This window comes from Gigantopelta aegis, chromosome 2, assembly GCF_016097555.1.
Source record: "Gigantopelta aegis isolate Gae_Host chromosome 2, Gae_host_genome, whole genome shotgun sequence".
NCBI classification, from domain to species: domain Eukaryota; kingdom Metazoa; phylum Mollusca; class Gastropoda; order Neomphalida; family Peltospiridae; genus Gigantopelta; species Gigantopelta aegis.
The window spans coordinates 18316922-18336927 of NC_054700.1; the positions used below are offsets into that span (position 1 = coordinate 18316922).

At 33.6% G+C, this 20006-nt stretch overlaps 1 protein-coding gene across 7 annotated transcripts in view; it reads right to left on the reverse strand.

Annotated features, from left to right (window-relative positions):
- Positions 1-1182: 1182 nt before the first annotated feature.
- LOC121382319 (nucleoprotein TPR-like) overlaps positions 1183-20006 on the reverse strand; it is a 95008-nt gene continuing 76184 nt past the window's right edge. For 2 of the 7 annotated variants that reach the window (XM_041511927.1, XM_041511903.1), the window contains exon 28: positions 8209-8486. In XM_041511927.1, coding sequence (XP_041367861.1) covers positions 8360-8486 — 127 coding nt within the window. In that variant the 3' untranslated portion in view covers positions 8209-8359. Of the gene's footprint in view, positions 1956-8208; positions 8487-14078; positions 14151-20006 lie in introns of those variants that run through there. The other 5 variants (XR_005959155.1, XM_041511919.1, XM_041511912.1 and 2 more) reach the window with 5 other exon arrangements.

The following is a 20006-nucleotide window of genomic DNA, read 5'->3' on the forward strand; positions in this document are numbered from 1 at the left end:
AAAAATAATGCTTTGCCATGATTTTACATCAAAATAAATGCAGTTGTTGACATTTGGATGAGCTGTCAAGATGCGTACATAAAATATCACAGTTATATAAATAGGAAACACTGTTCTCATGGGAATACACCAAGTCTTACTGAAAACTATTAAACAAAACAAAATGATTTGCTAGTCAAAATATTTTCCATTGTTTTAAAATGGCTATAGATGGCTCTGATTTTGCACAACCATTATACAAATGACTTGAAACGACCCAAGTGATGTTACTATTCATTAAATACTGATAGATTTCTACATTTTCTAAGACGTGAATTGTATTTAGCACCACATTATAAATCTGAATAAGAAAATCATTAGCAAATTCAAGCTCATATATCTGCATAAGACAGTGTTCAAAGGATGTTTTGATACGGTCATGATGGTATGCAGTCATGAATCAGTCAGGTATCACTTCCCAACACATTTCATTTAACACATTAACACATCATTTAAAACATTAGTACAGTCAAACCTGTTCTAGCAACCACCTGTATTAAGCAACCACCTTTATTAAGCAACCACCTTTATTAAAAGGCCATGTTTTGATGCTCCCTTTGATGGCTGCATAACACTGCCATGACATTGCATTGAATAAATAATTAATAACTAAAAATATTTTTCAAAAACATAAAAAAATAATCATATCACAATAAGCACATTACAATACACTCATGAAAAAGTGTTGTATAGTTAAAAGGCTATTTTGAAAGTTACTTTCTATAAATGAACAGTACTTATTTTGTGGTTACTGTAAAATCACATAAATACAAATTTACTGGGGAAAAAAACCCTATCATTTGTTTAGAGTCTATCAATGAATTTGGTCGCAAACACTTTTATAATATACCATTATAATAGATACAATGCTTTTAGTGATTTCCCTAGAAATTCGGCAAGGCATGGTAGACCAAACACTTTGGGGCATTTTCACCATTTTCGGGGCACTTGTTTTTCATTAAAAATACCAAAAAAATTTAATTAAAATAAACATTAATGTAATTTATGTGCTTGCTTTAATAAACAAATGGCAAAAGATATAAAAGGCATATTTTATTAATTAATAATACCTTTTTGGGTGTTTTATAAAGGCAATTTTAGAATTAATTACTGAAAAAGGCTTGTTTAATCTCAGGGCAGCATGGCACTGATTGAGGCAAGATGGCGCTAGACTATTGAGGCATGGTGTTGTACATGCTAAAACAAGCTAGGGAAAACACTAGCTTTATTTAATACTATTTGCTTTCTAATATCACAAAATTATTTACTGAACTCCAAAACAGTTTTTGGCACAGTTGAGAATTTTGTAATATCTTGTCTATAACTTCAAGAAACTCTATGCATTTCTGATAACAAAACAGGCATGACACTAAATATGTATATTTTCAAGCTTTGAATAAAATAAAATAAATGCTAGGTCTTTTTTAATGAATTAAAGCACAGTTTTTTTTATGTATAAAATGAAAATTTGGTTGCAAATGTAAGCAGTGACTCATTTTTCACAATCAGAACAAGATACTTTACTTGACAGGTACATGTACAAGGGTATTAAATATTTTTTATAAATATGTTTTCTGGGGGAGCACAGCCTGACTACTCCTAGAAACTTCACTTTCCACAGTCTATAGGCACCATTCTTCACAACTTTCCTACACACACGCTTGATTGAATACTACGTACACCATATAACAGATTGCTTAAAAAATGTACATTGTAGTACTGGTTTAGTTTAAACTTAAATGTTTTGCATATGAGTAGCATAATCACTGCCTGAACTGATGTGTGGAAGAGTCCATTCTTGGCTAGTGTAAAACAGCCAGCATTGATGTGGAAGAGTTCATTATGACCTTAATCATCTCCGATCCTGAGTGGTTATTTGTGTAGACCTCGTTTACATCTCAAGTACTTTGAGGTACCTGTTAAAAGAAAAGACGAAAACAGTAATTCAATTGATATTTTAAAAATACAAAACAGTTGGAAAAAATGCATCACGTAATTTTGATAAATCTTCTGAATTGTTCAGACTAAGCCAACAGCTAAAGCTGATGAGAAATGGTACATATGTGGCATGGATTGCCACAAGAGACGAGCATCAGTCATGGTTGGAGAGACAAGGGCTGGGAGGTGGAGGTGGACAGCAAAAGAAGTTGAAAGATAGGAGATGCCAGATCAAAAAAGACAAAGGAAAGGGTGCTGTGGATGGGGGGAAATGCTACATACCTACACTTATTTGAACGAAGTTTAGAGTCTATATAGACTGAACTCTTTAAAGACATCATACATGTTTAGATTGGCATATGATGGAGACTTTTTCTCCCATCCGCATTATGTTAAAAGATTCATACTCTCTATCAGAGTTTTGAATCTTAACTAAAAATGTAATAAGCATGGGGCCAGATTTCCTATGGGTTTTTTGGGTTTTTTAAAATCAACATGTATATCTGTTTTTATTTGAAATTCGCCATAGCAAAAATTTGGCAACAAATTAAGACAGGATAAAAAAAATCGTAAATAAACTGAAAATTGGCCTCTTTTATTGCACGTGCTCTTGTCCGCAAATGGTTAAACAAAATCAACAGTTGATGCTATACAGCGGAGACCGGTATTGAGATGGAAAGTCACGGCAAGTAGGAATTGATCTAGAGTGAGCAGAAACATGCACCACAAAGATAAGAAAGGAAATATAAACGTCTCCAAAATCTACATGCAGAAATGCAGGTTATCTTAAAGGGACATTCCTGAGTTTGCTGCATTGTAAGATGTTTCTGACTAATCAATTATTTCTATGATTAAACTTACATATTAATTATATTTTCTTATTTAGAATATCAGTGTCTGTATATTCAATGCATTTCTGGTCATCTTAATATTTGTAAGAAGCCCAAACTGGATTTTGTTTTCAAATAATTTCGTACGTATGAAAAAAACATTTTTAGGAAATAAACTGAAATGTAACCTAGTTAAACATTAGAACGATCAGAAACATGTTTAATGTACAGCCACTAATATTTTATGCAGAAAAATATATTTGATATGTAATTACAATCGTTAAAATCGTCTCTGTTAGTCGATAACATCTTAAAAATTGCAGCAAACTCAGGAATGTCCCTTTAAGAATGAAAATGGACAATATTACTGTACATGTAATAGAAAATAATGGAAGTATAAGTATTAAAGGAAATATAAACAGGTTATGTTAAGAATGTAAACAGCCCATATTACTGTCATGTAATTAAAAATAATGGAAATAAGTATTACAAATCCTAATGTGTCATTCATTTTGTTCACCGGTAAACAGAACAACTGATGAAAACCAAAATCTGATCCAGAAGATAATTTCTAATTTTAAAGCTCAGTTTTGTAAAACGTAAAAATAATCATAAGAAAACAAGCTACTTTAAAATCTAAATTTCAAGTGAAATGAACTACCGTATATCTTCGCCTGTAAGTCGATCTCGGCTATAAGTCGAGTCCCTAATTTCAAGCCCTGAAAACGTATTTTTTTATTGACCCGTTTATAAGTCGACCCATGAAAAACTACTTATAAATATTGAAATATTTCTTATTTTCAGCACATGAGAACAATAATATTTGAACAAAAGAAAATTATTTTACAAACTTCGGTTTTCACGTTTTGTACATCGCAATATGATCAGACTATTCCAATCAAACTATCATTATTACATAGCATCAAAACGAAATATTCCTTTAGTAGAGAGTGAAAGCTGTTTGACTGTTACTGTATAGTACTGTACAGATGGTTTTGTGCACAGACAACAACTTTATTTATAAACACTGACAACAGATCACTACGATAAAACTGAAAGTATCACGTTTTGCCGCCATATTAATACATGTAAGGAGGATAACTCTGGAAAGTACACTGGTTTTTTGTACCAAATGATGTGTGTCCCTATTGCTCTAGATAAGTGAACTGCAGAGATCAGTCTATTTTAAGGGAAAGCTTAGTAATATTCATGAAGTTAATCACCGCCAAAACATTGTTTGAACAACCATTAATGCCAGTGACCAGATTTCAAAATAAACTCAGACAACAGGTAGTTAGTATTGTTTACATTTTTACTATTAGTTATGACTGTTAATTTAACTAAGTGGACTGTTGTTTTGGCATGTGAGTGAGATCGTACGCCTTTTCGCATAACCAAAACCGTTCTAATGCCAAAAAAAATAGGTTATAAAAAATAAATGTGTCAAATTAACATATTTGAGTATAAATACATGGCATACTTCAACAATAAAACTTGTAAAATAATCCCCAAAACAGTAATATTTTTTGGTGAATTTTTTTTACCCTCTTATAAGTCGACCCCCCAAGTTATAAAATAATTTTTGGGTGAAAAAAATTCGACTTATAGGCGAAGATATACGGTAACTAAAATGAAGATTGGAAGGGGGGGGGGGGGGAGGTGTAGATAGCCAAAAAAGCTATTTTAAATTAGCATAATATAGCTTCGTTTGTTAATGTATGTATTGTAATTCTGTATTGTTTGTACCTGAGGGCCTCAGGGAAGATTAGCTTTTGCTAACTGTGTTACCCTCACTAAATAAAGAATTTATTATTATTATTATTATTATTATTATTATTATTATAATGAACTGTAGCCTAACCAATAACACCTTCTAATGTAGATAACTTTTATAAATACTAATCAGGAATAAAAGATAATCTAAAAACACATAGTACAGGAAGAAAGGAAATGTTTTATTTAATGACGCACTCAACACATTTTATTTACAGTTATATGGCATCAGACATATGGTTAAGGACCACACAGATATTGATAGAGGAAACCTGCTGTCACCACTTCATGGGCTACTCTTTTTGATTAGCAGCAAGGGATCTTTTATATGTACCATCCCACAGACAGGGTAGTACATACCACAACCTTTGTTACACCACCGACAGGGATCGATCCTAGACCAATTGCACATCAAGCGAACGCTTTACCACTGGACTAGATCCAGCCCCTTATAGTCCAGTAAAACCTGTCTAAACAGGACCTAGAATAAACCGGCATCCTGTCAAAAGCAGCCAAGTTTCAAGGTCCCGAAATTTCGAAATTCTAAAATGCGACTCTTTAAACAGATTCTGTCTAAAATTGGATAAATATTAGGTCCTCCTCAGTGTACCAAGTAAAACTTTCAGTAATTTATATAGTATTTATATAATTATCAACATGTTCATGACCATATAAATTGTAAGCTATGGAGGAGGTGGTTACTGTCAGCTTATCCTTTTAAACAAACAAAAAATGTTGACAGAAGTATTCTGTACAAGAATAAACATTTTTGATGTATGCTTTTAGAAGGTGGTGGGGATGGGGACAGAGTAAAAAAAAAAAAAAAAGAGTATGGTTTGTATGCTCATGAAAATGTTGATAGTAGTGAATGGTAACAATGGTGAATTTTGTAAGGACAAAAAAAAAAAGGAGTATTTTCTGTTGGGATATATTGACAGTAAGTTTCAAATGTGTCAACACGTGGCATCAACATGGAAGCAAAAGTCTATAACCAATGACTGCACTCTGCCACAAACAATTGATGCAAGCAATGCTTAATTCTTGGTGTACAAAACCTCTCACTCCTCTGGGTACAGGAAGGAAGGAAATGGTTTATTTAACGATGCACTCAACACATTTTATTTACGGTTATATGGCATTGGACATATGGTTAGGACCACACAGATATTGAAAGAGGAAACCTGCTGTCGCCACTTCATGGGCTACTCTTTTCGATTAGCAGCAAGGATCTTTTATATGCACTATCCCACAGACAGGGTAGTACATACCACAGCCTTTGATATACCAGTTGTGCACTGGCTGAAATGAGAAATAGCTCAATGGGCCCACCGACAGGGATCGATCCCAGACTGACCGCACATCGAGCGAGAGCTTTACCACTGGGCTACGTCCCGCCCTTGTACAAGCAGATTCCAGATTTGACAAATTAATCATAAACATCAAATACAGTATGAAGCAGTGAAATATATACATACATGTGTACAGAAGGTGAAAAAAATATGAAGCCTAACCATATATTTTGCATACAAAATTAGACTTTCCATGTAGTCAACTGATAGTGCCATTATTCAATGCAGATTTCAAAAGATCACACACTACATACTGAGCTTGAAGTTCTTTTTATCATTTTAAAGGAACAAGCCCTATATTTTCAGTTCAGTTTAGAATATTATCAAGATGAGAGCCGTGATCAAATATCTTCATTCAAAATCTATGACTTTCCCAAGAAAACCAATGGAGATATTATACACTTAAGAAAAAAGGGCCTTCTCAAGTTATAATGAAGAAAAGGATGACAGAATTTTATCTCGGTATAAAAGTGATATGCATATAAAATTTACAACAATATGCATGTACTAGTATTACAAAGAAACTTAGTCCAGTAGGTCAATGCGTATTTTGTTGACATAAAAAAAACTCAGCAAAGACAGTTTTGTAATTAAATTCATATCACTTCAAATATTTCTTCACCATAATGTAGATTCTAAACAATTCACTTTTTTGTTCCACTACATCCAGCTGAAAATATGAGCTGAACTACACGTATTATGGATACTGCTTGTCGCATAATGAAACAAGAGTATCGGTGAGGTACATGATACGCCCATCAGGAGTTTGATGGAAAACCATATCTATATTAATGAATATTTTACAGGTATGATTCAATTCTAATTTTGTGAAATTTTTTGCAATGGGATGGATGAACAGTTTGTTTTGGACCAACCACCAAGTTGTTCCTACATGTGAGGTTTGATGGTCCTATATGCATCTCTATGCAAGATATGGTCCGGACAAGGATTTACTGTTGTGTGCAGTAGACCGTGAAAAGTAGGTCACAATGACCTAGTAATAGAACGCAACATACCGCCATCCTAAGTTGTTCCTACATGTGAGGTTTGATGGTCCTGTATGCAACTGTATGCAAAATATGGTCCTCACAAGTATTTACTGTTATGTGCAGTAGACCGTGAAAAGTAGGTCACAGTGACCTAGTAATAGTACACGACACACCACCATCCCAAGTTGTTCCTACATGTGAGGTTTGATGGTCCTGTATGCATCTGTATGCAAGATATGGTCTGGACAAGAAAAAGTTAAGAGACGGACGGACAACATCATATCACAACACGACCCATAGATGTTGCGTATAATAAAAAAGTATAGCATAAACACACAAGCATTACTAATTTACTGAGTGTATGCCTATCAGGGCTTCTAGAATCAGTGATTTAAAAAATGTACTAGCCACAATTAAAAATTCACTAGCCGTACTTTACTTTAAGTTAATACAATTTTACTAAATAATAGTAATAATCAGATATGTCACCAAAAGAGGGAGATAGAGCTTAAAAACACTAACATTGGGGGGGGGGGGGGGGGGGGCAAGATATTTATAATTACAAAATAGACATAACTGCTACATTTGACAATTTGTTTTTCACTAGCCGTCGGGCATGGCAATAATAGTTATTTACTAGCCCAACATGAAATATCACTAGCCATGGGCTACCATAATCTAGAAGCCCTGATGCCTATACTACTTAAATCAAATCCCATAGACAACAATAACAACATAAGTGGCTAAAACTGTTACACAGAGTTTCAGCCAACATATACACCATGGATACGATTGCTACAACCCTCACTCTTAAAGTAAATCAGAAACAAAATAGGGGGTTAAGCTGCTACTTTCAGTTGTGGTGCACTTGCTGGAATGGAATGAGAAATAGCCCAATGGGCCATTAACGGGGATCGATCATAGACCAACCGTGTATAAGGCGAGTGCTTTACGCTGACGCTAGCTACTCCCCGCCCCAGACTCTATTAAAGAGTTTTGAGTCTAGACTCTACAACAGTTTTATAAGCATGCATTCAGAATTTGTACCGAGGACAGATGGGTGTGAAACTTCAGTGAATATTGATACATTAACCTACCCAGCCCTATCCCCTGTGAACTAAATGCCTGCAATCACCTTGGCAAGAATTTGTGCCCAGTACTTCAGTGAATATTGGTACATTAACAGAGTTTCCCTACCCACCCCTTCAGTGGATATCAGCATGTTAACAGAGTTGGCCTACCCAGCCCTATCTCCTGTGAACTAAGTGCCTGCAATCACCATGGCAAGAATTTGTGCCCAGTACAGATGAGCCTGAACCTTCAGTGAATATTGGTACATTAACAGAGTTTCCCTACCCACCCCTAACCCCTGTAAACTAAATGCCTGCAATCACCTTGGCAAGAAGCTGAGCTAGCTATAGCCACACGTACATCAAACAAGTCAACTAGATGCAAACAAGTCCACACTGCGGCACACAGCTGGCTTCGTCCGCAAGAGGCCGGCTATAACCTTACTTGTAATTTTTGGCGGATGGACGGAAAGAAGAGATTTAGTCGGAAGGCGTGGCCTGAAACGTTAAACAAGCAGATGTAATATGCTGCACAAAAACAAAGAACAAAGGTTGACAGTCATTGGAAGCATAATATATAGGGATGTGAATTATTTTTTTTTTTTTTTTTTTTTTTTTTAAACTTCTTCAAAAAGTAGGGCTCACACTAAAAAGAATTTTGATTTGAGCGAATTTTTACATATTTAGAGTATTTCAATAAAATTTTTTTTCAAAAGTGGCAAATTTAAAGAAAATTTTATTAGCCAAATACGGTACGGTACTAAATGTTGTAACCACTTTGTATAAAATTTTTTAAAATGGCTAATTTTGTAATAGACAGGGTAAGCCCTAAAAAAGAAGACTGGGTTTGATATGAAATGAGAAAAAATACCTAACCATTTAAGTATGGTGTGGATTTTTCAGTTTTTAAAAATCTTTTCAGCTTTTAAAGTTATTTCAGCCTTTAATTTTAAGTGAATATCACATCCCTGCATATATACATAAATATATTTGAGAAACAAGTAGTTGTCAAGCCATACACACATATATTAAGAACATAAGCATTACAGAACAAAGATTTTTGCAGAATATAAAATATTATATGTACATATAAACAGATCTGACAAAGAAGCATAGATTTTTCATATCAATATTTAAAAAAAACCCGAGTTAATAAATGATGTATTTTAAAATCATAGGCAGAAACAGGAGGAGATTACAGTGGTGCTCATAATTCATTGTTTTTACTGCATTGAATAACGTTTTTAATGCATTCTGATAGAAAAAGAAATAAGGGAAGTTATGTAATATATATTTTTTTTTTTTTAATTCCTCTTTTTGTACGAACGGGAAATTGTGGGATAAAACCACGTGATCTATGATTTAGCCGCCAATCTAGACGCCATTAGAAGTGTGAAAATGGCATAGAGATGATAAGCAGAAGAATAAATATCTGCGAGTTTTATTTCAGAAAGGTCTACAACAATGAGTACAAGGGTTAACCACTCAGTTGTGAAATTATAATATTAGTTCAATAAACCAAATCTCTTGCTTTTTCAATACAAATCTCCTGCTGTTTTCTTGAATAAAGGTTGACAGGTCTGACATGCACTTAACATTTCACCAATACACATTTCATACCTCTTTATTTAAATGTCTGTTGTTACATTAAAAATCTGTCAAACCCATAAACTAAATATATAATCTTTAATATCCAACCAATCAAAAAGTACTTAGTAATTTTGCAATTATTCCTAAAAGAATATTTAATAATTGTATTATCCAAACAAAAATGCTTTTTTAGGGGACGTATCGTTAATGAATATTCTTATGCTCTTTTTTTTCACCACAAAATATACAGTATACAAAATAGAACTGATACATATTATTGATAAAATAATCATATAAGAATAAAATAGATGATTCCTAAAAGAGTATTTAATAATTGTATTATCCAACAAAAATGTTTTTGTTCTTTTATTGGACAATTTTATTTTTTATTTTTTATTGATTTGGGTTTTTTTTACCACAAAATATACAGTATACAAAATGGAACCAATACATGTTAATAAACTAAACACATCAGAATAAAACAGATGATAAATTATAAACAAATATTGTGGACATTTCAGCGTAAAAAATGTGGTAAAAGTGACAAAGTGCAGGTGAGAAGGTGCAGATAAATGCATGCATGCAGGTGCAAAAACAAACCTTTTGGGTGTGGTTAAATCAAGTTTCATAAGAAAATACCGGACAAGGAGTTTATTTCCACATTTTTATCTGTAGATTTTTATACTGTAACCATTTCATGAGTTACTCCTTCAACTAGTTATTTTGGTGAATTTTAATGAATAATCTAAAACTGAAATAAAAAGCCAGACTTTTATTATGAATCTATATTAAAAAGTTATTTTGAACACAACAAAATAGGAATATTTTAAGACAGAATTTTATAACATTGAATGAAACATGTTTTGAATTTAGTATTAAATTAATGCATTTTTTATTTTACAATTACTTGTACATGCAATGCTATAATAATGCAGCAAGGAAAACAGAAATTACATAAGGAAAATGGCTCAGATATTAAGCATAACAAAACCTTGAGAATTACATATGTTTTAAAATATTTTATTTTCTCTAACCTACATTTGTAGCTGTCCCACTCATGAAAATCTAGCTCTCTCACAACATGGTTTCAGGAAAAACACATAAAAAAAATAAATAAATAAATAAATATATATATATATATATATATATATATATATATATATATATTTTATCTTTCACTTAAACATATTCATGAGATAAAAATAAAGATATATAATAAAATATCCACAATACAAATGGTGAAACTGGAGGATAGTGCGTTATGGACATTGAACAGTCACCCACCCTTGCTCTGATGGCACTGCATGGCAGTCAGGGGCAGTGGCGTAGCGTGGGCGGGGCCACCGGGGCGGTTGCCCTGGGCACAAAATTCTGGACTGGTGGAAGGGACTCGGAGAGTGATAACAGTCTACAGGTTAAGGGGTGCGATACTTGCCTTGCCCCGGGCGCTGGCAACCCATGCTACGCCACTGGTCAGGGGAGGCCATGCCCCCTCTTCCAATCACACCTCTTTCTCCTTATCACCTTTATATTTTCGAACAGTGTGATTATTTCGCACCCCCCCTCCATATAAAATCCAATGTCTGATGGCCCTGCTACATGTAGTTGGCATATAAAACAATGACAAGTTGTTAACACAACTATTTCAGCTATACAAGGTTACAAACGAATCACTACACATTTTTACATGAATTACAACTAATTTTGCAGGTAGAATGATGGAAATACATGGTAAAAAGGTCTCAGGTTAGCACATTTTGCCCGAATATCTCTACTGCTTTTGCTCGAATTTGATGATTTACTCCAACAGTTGTCCCCCCCCCCACCCACCCCCACCCCAATCTCATACACTTATGATACTGTATTGGAACTGGTGATGGAAGAACAAAATCTGTTATACTTTTATGCACTAAATGATATATAAATTAATTATTATCTGCGTGAGTATAAAAACATTGTCCAGTTTAATATTATTCTACATGTAGTCTAGACCAAAAATGACCCATGACCTGTTGTTCTTTCTTTTGATATCATTCAGGGCACCGGCCTTGGTGGCGCAGTGGTTAAGCCATCGGACTACAGGCTGGTAGGTACAGGGTTCGCAGCCCGGTACCAGCTCTAACCCAGAGCAAGTTCTTAAGGGCTCAATGGATAGGTGTAAGGCCACTACACCATCTTCTCTCTTACTAACCACTAACAAACTAACAACTAACCCACTGTCCTGGACAGGCAGCCCAGATAGCTGAGGTGTGTGCCCAGGACAGCATGCTTGAACCTTAATTGCATATAAGCACGAAAATAAGTTGAAATCAATCAATCATTCAAGGCTAGCTCTGGCATTCACCAAATTCACCAATTGCGAATTTTGAAAGCAGTTGGTGAATTTTATTTTAGTTTGGCGGAATAATTTCATGTAATAATTGACATTTTAAAGAAAATAACTGTTGATTTATGCAATATTTGAAGTTTAATAGACAATTTGGCGAAATATTTTGCTCACCCAGAGCTAGCCTTGTCATTTGTGTCCAATGAAAGAAGTAAAGTTTGTTTTATTTAACGACGCCACTAGAGCACATTGATTTTTTATCTTATCATCGGCTATTGGACGTCAAACATATGGTCATTCTGACACTTTTTTTTAGAGGAAACCTGCTGTCAGACAGCAAGGGATCTTTTATTTGCGCTTCCCACAGTCAGGATAGCACAAATCATGGCCTTTGTTGAACCAGTTATGGATCACTGGTCGGAAAGCACCAGTGTTTGTAAACACATGTATTATGATTGGCAGATCAGTGATCCATCAAAATTACGAGTATTTAACAAAACATGGTGGATAGGAAGAGATCAGAAATCAATACAAATAATATAAATTACTACTGATATTAAAGCCTCAAAATTTATCTCTTTTATTTAAAGTTGTGTATAATTGCCATTGTAATAATATTGTATAATTTTAGACAACACTTTATATTAATATTACTGTAATGTGAAATATACAATGTACTTCTACAAATGTCTACAAATGGTTTAATCAGAGAGCTATGATAATTAAAATACAAATTTAACAAAAATTACAAGATATTTGAGTAAGTTTTTCTTTATTTCTATAACAACATAATTATATCCTCCCCGCTCCCACAAGGAAATTAACAAGAAAAAAAGAGTAAAATAAAACAAAGCAAGCTATCAAAATAGTAGAAACATGCAACGTCACAGAAACTGTGTCTTAATTATGAATAGGTAGAATGAATGAATGAATGAATGAATGAATGAATGAAAATGAATGTATGAATGAATGTATGAATGAATGAGTGAAAATGAATGTATGAATGAATGTATGAATGAGTGAATGAATGAATGAATGAATGTATGAATGAATGAATGAATGAATGAATGAATGAATGAATGAAAATGAATGAATGAATGAATGTATGAATGAATGAATGAATGAATGAATGAATGAATGAATGAAAATGAATGTATGAATGAATGAGTGAAAATGAATGTATGAATAAATGAATGAATGAATGAATGAATGAATGAATGAATGAATGAATGAATGAATGAATGAATGAATGTTTAACAACACCCCTGCACAAAAATCCACATTGACTATTGGGTGCCAAGCAAAGGTACATGTAAGTATATGAATAGGATTAAAAGACACAAAAAAAAAAAAACCTGGGTCAAAATTTAGCCTTGTTTACCAGTATTCTGATGGATTGGAATAGTGAATTTTAAGTATACTATTTCTTCCGAGAATTTTCTATCCCATTAAAGCACATTTTTCCATTAGTAGCAAGGAATCTTTTATATGCACCATCCCACAAACAGGATAGCAAATACCAAGACCTTTGATATACCAGTCGTCTGGAACCAGAAATAGCCCAATGGGTCTATCAATGGGAATCGATCCTAGATCGACCATGCCTCAAGTATGTGCTTTACCACTTGGCTACATCCAGCTCCTAAAGAGACACAGATAACCAGAGAAAGAAATAGCTTTGGAATGTGAAGATGTGAAAAGACTGTCCACTGAAAGAGAACAGGGCCCCGTTCCACGAAGCGATCTTATCCCTAAGATCAACTTAAATGCATAGGGTAGCTATGCGCTTAAGGTAATCTTAGGGCTAAGATCGTTTCATGGAACGGGGCCCTGATGTCATCAAACTGTATTTAAGCAAAAAGCGTGCACTGAAGAAGAAACATGCAGCAAAACTCATCTACTAGTATATGTATTTATTTACAAAAGCACAAAACAGTAACTAGTATGTTTTATGCAAAGAAGTGCATGCTGAGAATAATATCCTACTACTAATCAGCAGGAAATCCATGAATCCATAAAAGGTACAAGTAAGTTACTTTCACAAAACATAAAGGGAGGTAATAAGTTACTTTCACAAAACATAAAGGGAGGTAATAAGTTACTCTCACCAAACATAAAGGGAGGTAATAAGTCACTTTCAGCAAACATAAAGGGAGGTAATAAGTTACTCTCACCAAACACATTCATGAACAATACTCAGCACTTTCAACAGGCATCATCATTGTAATGATCCAACTTCGGCAAACCTTGCAAAAATATACATGAAAGAAAGATGAAAAACTCTGACAGAAAAAAGAAGTTAGATACCCTTTTTTCTTTTTTATAAATATTTACTTTTATATTCTGTATGCTTCAATCATATTATTAGATATAGTTGTTTTCTGGCTGGGTTTTTTATTGTTTAACAACAAAGTAATTATTGTATAGTTCAACACAATTACTTTAAATGTATAAATACTAGTTGTTGTTTTTTCATCAATAAATTAAAACACATACCGGTATTAATTTTTTTAAAAGAGACTATGAGAAAAATACTTTAATAAATATTAAAGTTGTTGGTTTTTAGGGGATTTCTTTTTCGTTTGGTTTTTAAATACATCTTTTCAGTCAGTTATACATGTACCATAAGCTATAACAATTCTTAGATATGCAAAACAATTATGTTTACAGATGTATACATATGTACTCATATATTATGAATGTTTAAAGGCATATTGTCACAGACCACTGACCTATTTAATGGTCTAACAAAGTATTACCTGAACAAAAATAATTTGATTTGTACCTAAATGTACTTTATTCAACCATCTTCATAATCACCATACTCCCATTTATTAATGACATTTTGTAAAAATAATTGAATTATGGCAATGGTCCATAATTCAAAAACTAAAATTGCCGAGAGGGATGACATGGATTTCACTCCATCATGGTTCAGTTAAGGTGATGCGATAGCTAGATTTGGTTTCCAATGATTAATGTAATTTTTATTTATTATCCATTTTTAGATAAATAAGGTCCTTAAATCCATGACAGTATGCCTTTAAAATAGATGTATGTATTAGAAATATGTATGTATTAGAAATAAATAAGTAAAATGCTAGATAAGTTGCTTGTACGTGTATTATAATTTACATAATATTATATTAATAAATAAATTAGCTTAAGTTAAAATTAAATCCATTTTACATAATTATAATAAATGTTTTCAGACATACATGTACAATTATCTAACCAAGGTTTTACACTCATAAGAAAAAAAGTTGTTTTTTTTGGTTGTTTTTTTGTGTAACTTTTTAATATTTTTACTCATCAAGAAGCCAATATCCAGTCACGACAGCTAAATATAACATTTCTAACATCTCATTATTTGAGGTACCATACAAAATTGCAATTAACTTAAAACTACAATCAGTTTTAAACTATGGGCATAAGAAAAGAAAGCTGTTGAACACTGAATGTACATGTAAGTAATGAGTTAACATGAACAATTATATATATATGCAGCATTTGTTTCCAATACAGTACACAACTACAATAGTGTCATAACTAAAAAGCATCTACAGATCCATTTTTTTAGTGGAGAAGCAATAGAAGTAGTTTCTACGCTAAATGTAGTATGTATATCTTAGAAATAATAAGGTCATAATCTGAATAATGGCTAGGCCAGTATTATAGATGTGGCTATTATAAGTAGAAATATGGGTGGGCCAGTATTATAGAGTTGGTTATTATAAGTAGAAATATGGGTGGGCCAGTATTATAGATGTGGCTATTATAAGTAGAAATATGGGTGGGCCAGTATTATAGAGTTGGTTATTATAAGTAGAAATATGGGTGGGCCAGTATTATAGAGTTGGTTATTATAAGTAGAAAGATGGGCAGGCCAGTATTACTTGATTTGATTATTGCAAGAAAAAAGATGGCTGGGCCAATATTATTATTGCAAGAAAAAAGATGGCTGGGCCAATGCTCATACTAATGATGTGGTTGTCATGAACATATAGATACATGGATCAATGTTTGTTTATGAGTTTATGAATGTACAGACAAATAAACTAATAATCACTGCGCTACTGACATGGTTGAAAGATCGGACGACCAATATTACAACAAGGTTATCCGAAGTTAAGACAGAGAAACTAAAATCATCATACGGATGGATCAATGTAGATTAGATACCACTGACATGTTCCCATGAATAAGCAGATCGATAAATTTCTCAAGTGATGTGGTTGTAATGAATGGAAAAGATGATGACAAAAATGCGTTTTCAATGCACAAAAAGAAGGAAGGACGGAAATATTTTATTTTACGACACACTCAACACATTTTATTTATGGTTATATGGTGTCAGACATATGGTTAAGGACCACACAGATATTGAGGGAGGAAACCTGCTGTTACCACTTCATGGGCTACTCTTTTTGATTAGCAAGGGATCTATTATATGCACCATCCCATAGACAGGATAGCACATACCACAGCCTTTGATATAGCAGTCATGGTACACTGGCTGGAGTGAGAAATTTCACAAAAAGAAGTTACAAGATCAACAAAATGAGCCAGGTGATAGTGCAGCTCGTTAATCTGAATTTATAATGAAGTAAATGTCTGTAGTAATAAATCCAACAGAGATAGATCCTGGGGGGGTTGACCGGGGGACCCATCACACGCTACTTATAAATATTCACGTGCCTCTTTTTTTCTGGCTTTAAAAAACAAACAAATTCTATCGGGTTGCCCTTTTCACGAGATGGTCCATGTGCCCTTTTAGCCTTAGTCCCCCCCAACCCTTAAATAAACCTCCTGGGTCTGTCCCTGATCCAACATCCTTGGAAAATGTCATGCAGCACTAGAAATCCTTGACAATTATTCACTGCTATACAGTAGCGCAAGTTTAATGTCATAAACACATAAACTGTGAAATTCAAAAAGCAACCCTTGTTCATTTTTAAAATAAAATTTTGCTTATGGCCAAGAGTTACATGTATAGTTTGAAGAACATACAAGATACGGCCAACTTGGCCATTTTACAAGCGGTTTTCATTTCTATAGTGGATTACAGGCATAAGGGTGGTAACTGGGTATATTTTCTGCAGGTGAGTAAGTAGGTGCTTACCTCCCCTACCATCAGAGTCATCTCCTGACTCCATGTCGCGAAGAAAACCTAGGTGAGACTTCAAGCAACTGTGAACCAAGTAAAGCATTGATAATCTAAGACTAAGTTACACTAATCAAGTAGAATTACAAGCCGGATGTGAATGACACACAAACTGCGTAATCATCAAATCTAATTATTCTATATTATAACTTTCTAACAGTACTGAAGCAATACTAAATATAAAATTTTATACTTAGACCGGCCTCGGTGGTGTAGCAGTTGAGCCATCGGCCATAAGGCTGGTAGGTACAAGGTTCGCAGCCCGGTACCGGCTCCCACCCAGAGCGAGTTTTAATGACTCAATTGGCAGGTGTAAGACCATTACACCCTCTTCTCTCTCACTAACCACTAACCACTAACCCATTGTCCTGGACAGACAGTCCAGATAGCTGAAGTGTGTGCCCAAGACAGCATGCATTGAACCTTAATTGGATATAAGCATGAAAATACGTTGAAATAAATAATAAAAATTATACTTAGGCCTAAAAAAAAAAAGTCTCTGGTCAGACCAACATTCCAGAATTGATGCAGCTTTTTTTTTCTTTTTTTTAAACATGAAAACAGAAAAGGAGGGTATATTTAGCTTCTTATGTCTGCCTCATCTGCCTAGGTCCATCCTCAATGGCCATCGTGTCCCCTCCTTTGCCTTGGTACCCGAAATATTTTCTTAAACAGTAGCATGGAGAGTTCTGTACAACCCACTGGTTACTAAGCTAGGATTTTCTGTTGGGGGGGGGGGGGGGGGGGGGGCCAACTGAGTAGTTAATAGTCTAAAACTCCTTAAACGGTTAAGAAGAGAATTTTCTTCAAGTTTCTATAATTTTTTCTGGATTTTGCCCCCCCCCCTCCACCACCCCCCGCTAGCTATGGCCCTGTTACTCCTACAAACATTGACGTCAAAACATGGAAATTAAAATTTAAAAAAATGTTAAGACACAGAAGTCTTAATCTATGTGCACGCTGACCAGAGACCAAAAATTTATTTCGGTTGGCCTTAAATATATAATATTTATAAATTTAAATTTAATTTAATTGTTCATATCTATGCAGGTTAACTATGGTACATTTTTATTTTAAAAAAAACCCCAAACATTTTCGACAACTGTAGCCTAAAACAACCAGGCACAGGCACAAAGAAAAAATTGGGTCATAGTGATATATAGCTTATTATAGGGTCTTCTCCAAAAAGACAATAATACACTTTCAACCTGAAAATGGGCACTTTTTCATACTTGCTGCCTATTCACCCTGCTATAGGTACATGTATAATAGAACTTGGGCTTCTATCAGTTAACTGGGCCATTTCATAAGGATCTAATTTTTGTCCTGTTTGGAACACTTTGTGTATTGCTAATATTTTCAAAACTAAAACAATGCTTCAAACATGTGTGATTTAGTAATTATTCCAAGGTCTAGTGTTGTATAAATGCAGCTTTTGGTCTCTACAATCTACAAGAGTATTCCGGATAGGACAAAAAGGAGATTCTTATATAAAGTGACTTAATTTAATTTCAATTTCTTGAGTTTAGGCTTTCAACATCAACTTCAACTTGTGCCTCTCCATTTTCAATTGTCCTCTCTGAAATATGTTTGTTCAACCCAAATGTTTTTGTTAAAAGATCAAGCAATACTAAGTTGTCCCTTTTTAACAGCAAAACATCTGGGGCCTAATTCACTAAACTCTCGCAACTTTGCGATCTCACAGTGCAATGCTAAAAGACTTGCAAAGAGGATGCTTTGTTGTCTAGCAGAGCCTAAGAGACCTTTGTGAATTAGACCCCTGCTCGATTAATAACAAAACTGTCAAACAAATATACTAGGTATTAAATTAAGTACAAAAAATACCATTTTGTCTATATATTGTTATTTTCATTTGACTTGTCCTGTAGGACAGGTTGTTAGAACAATTTACTTGTCCTCCACACAATACTTGTCCCAGGCAAGCGGACAAGCCTTAACACAGAGCTCTGGCACACTACACCTTTTCAATTATCTACAGCAAAACACTACAAGCTGAATTTTGTTTGATTTAGATTGTACCTACATTAAATTTTTAATTCTAAGATGGTTTCATATCTATAATCCGTCCCATCCTCCTACAAAAATGTTTATTTTTGTAAATAATTTCAGTTTGGTTTGACGTAAACAGAAAAGTAAAAGTGTTTTAGAAACAACAAAAAATACTATTTTTGTGTGCAATTTAGAAAATAATCGGTTCAGAAATAAATAACTTAATGTAGTAAATTCCATAGTATGAAAAAGGCGTTCCCTGTAGGACGGATTATAGGTTATTCTTTAATAGCAAAACACTACATGCTGAATTGCATCAAACTATCAAGTACAATTCTAACTAATTTTAGCTTATATATCCACCCTAGATTTTTAATAAAAAGGACAACCTTCAAATCTAGCTTGTTCTAAAACAACTGCTGTGAGATTAGTTTTGGTCTCATATAAATATTTCTTAGACTTTTTGGTATATGCTTATTGCAAATTTTAAAACTCTGTAGATAAAGACATAAGAAATACTGGTATAAATTTCAAATATGTCCTTAAAGTTTACTTACACTATTATAAGTAATAGCGTTTTACTAAATTGCAAATTATTTTAAAGCAACTTACAATTACAATCTAAAAATCATATCTATTGCACTTATTTAGACCTTATTTATGCTAATGAACTCAGGACCCCATTACCAAAATCAATGTTGATTACTGAAGGTTTTAATAATTAAGTTATCACAAGCATGGAATTGTTTGTGAAGTATGTGTAAACCAGTGACTTGTTATTATGAACAAACATTTTAAAATGTTACATAGCCATTATATTTTAGGATATATTATTACATATTATTCATACCTACCTTAAACATTTTCAAATATGTCATAATTTCTAAATCACAATTTTAACAAATGAATATACTTTTGGTTTTCATAT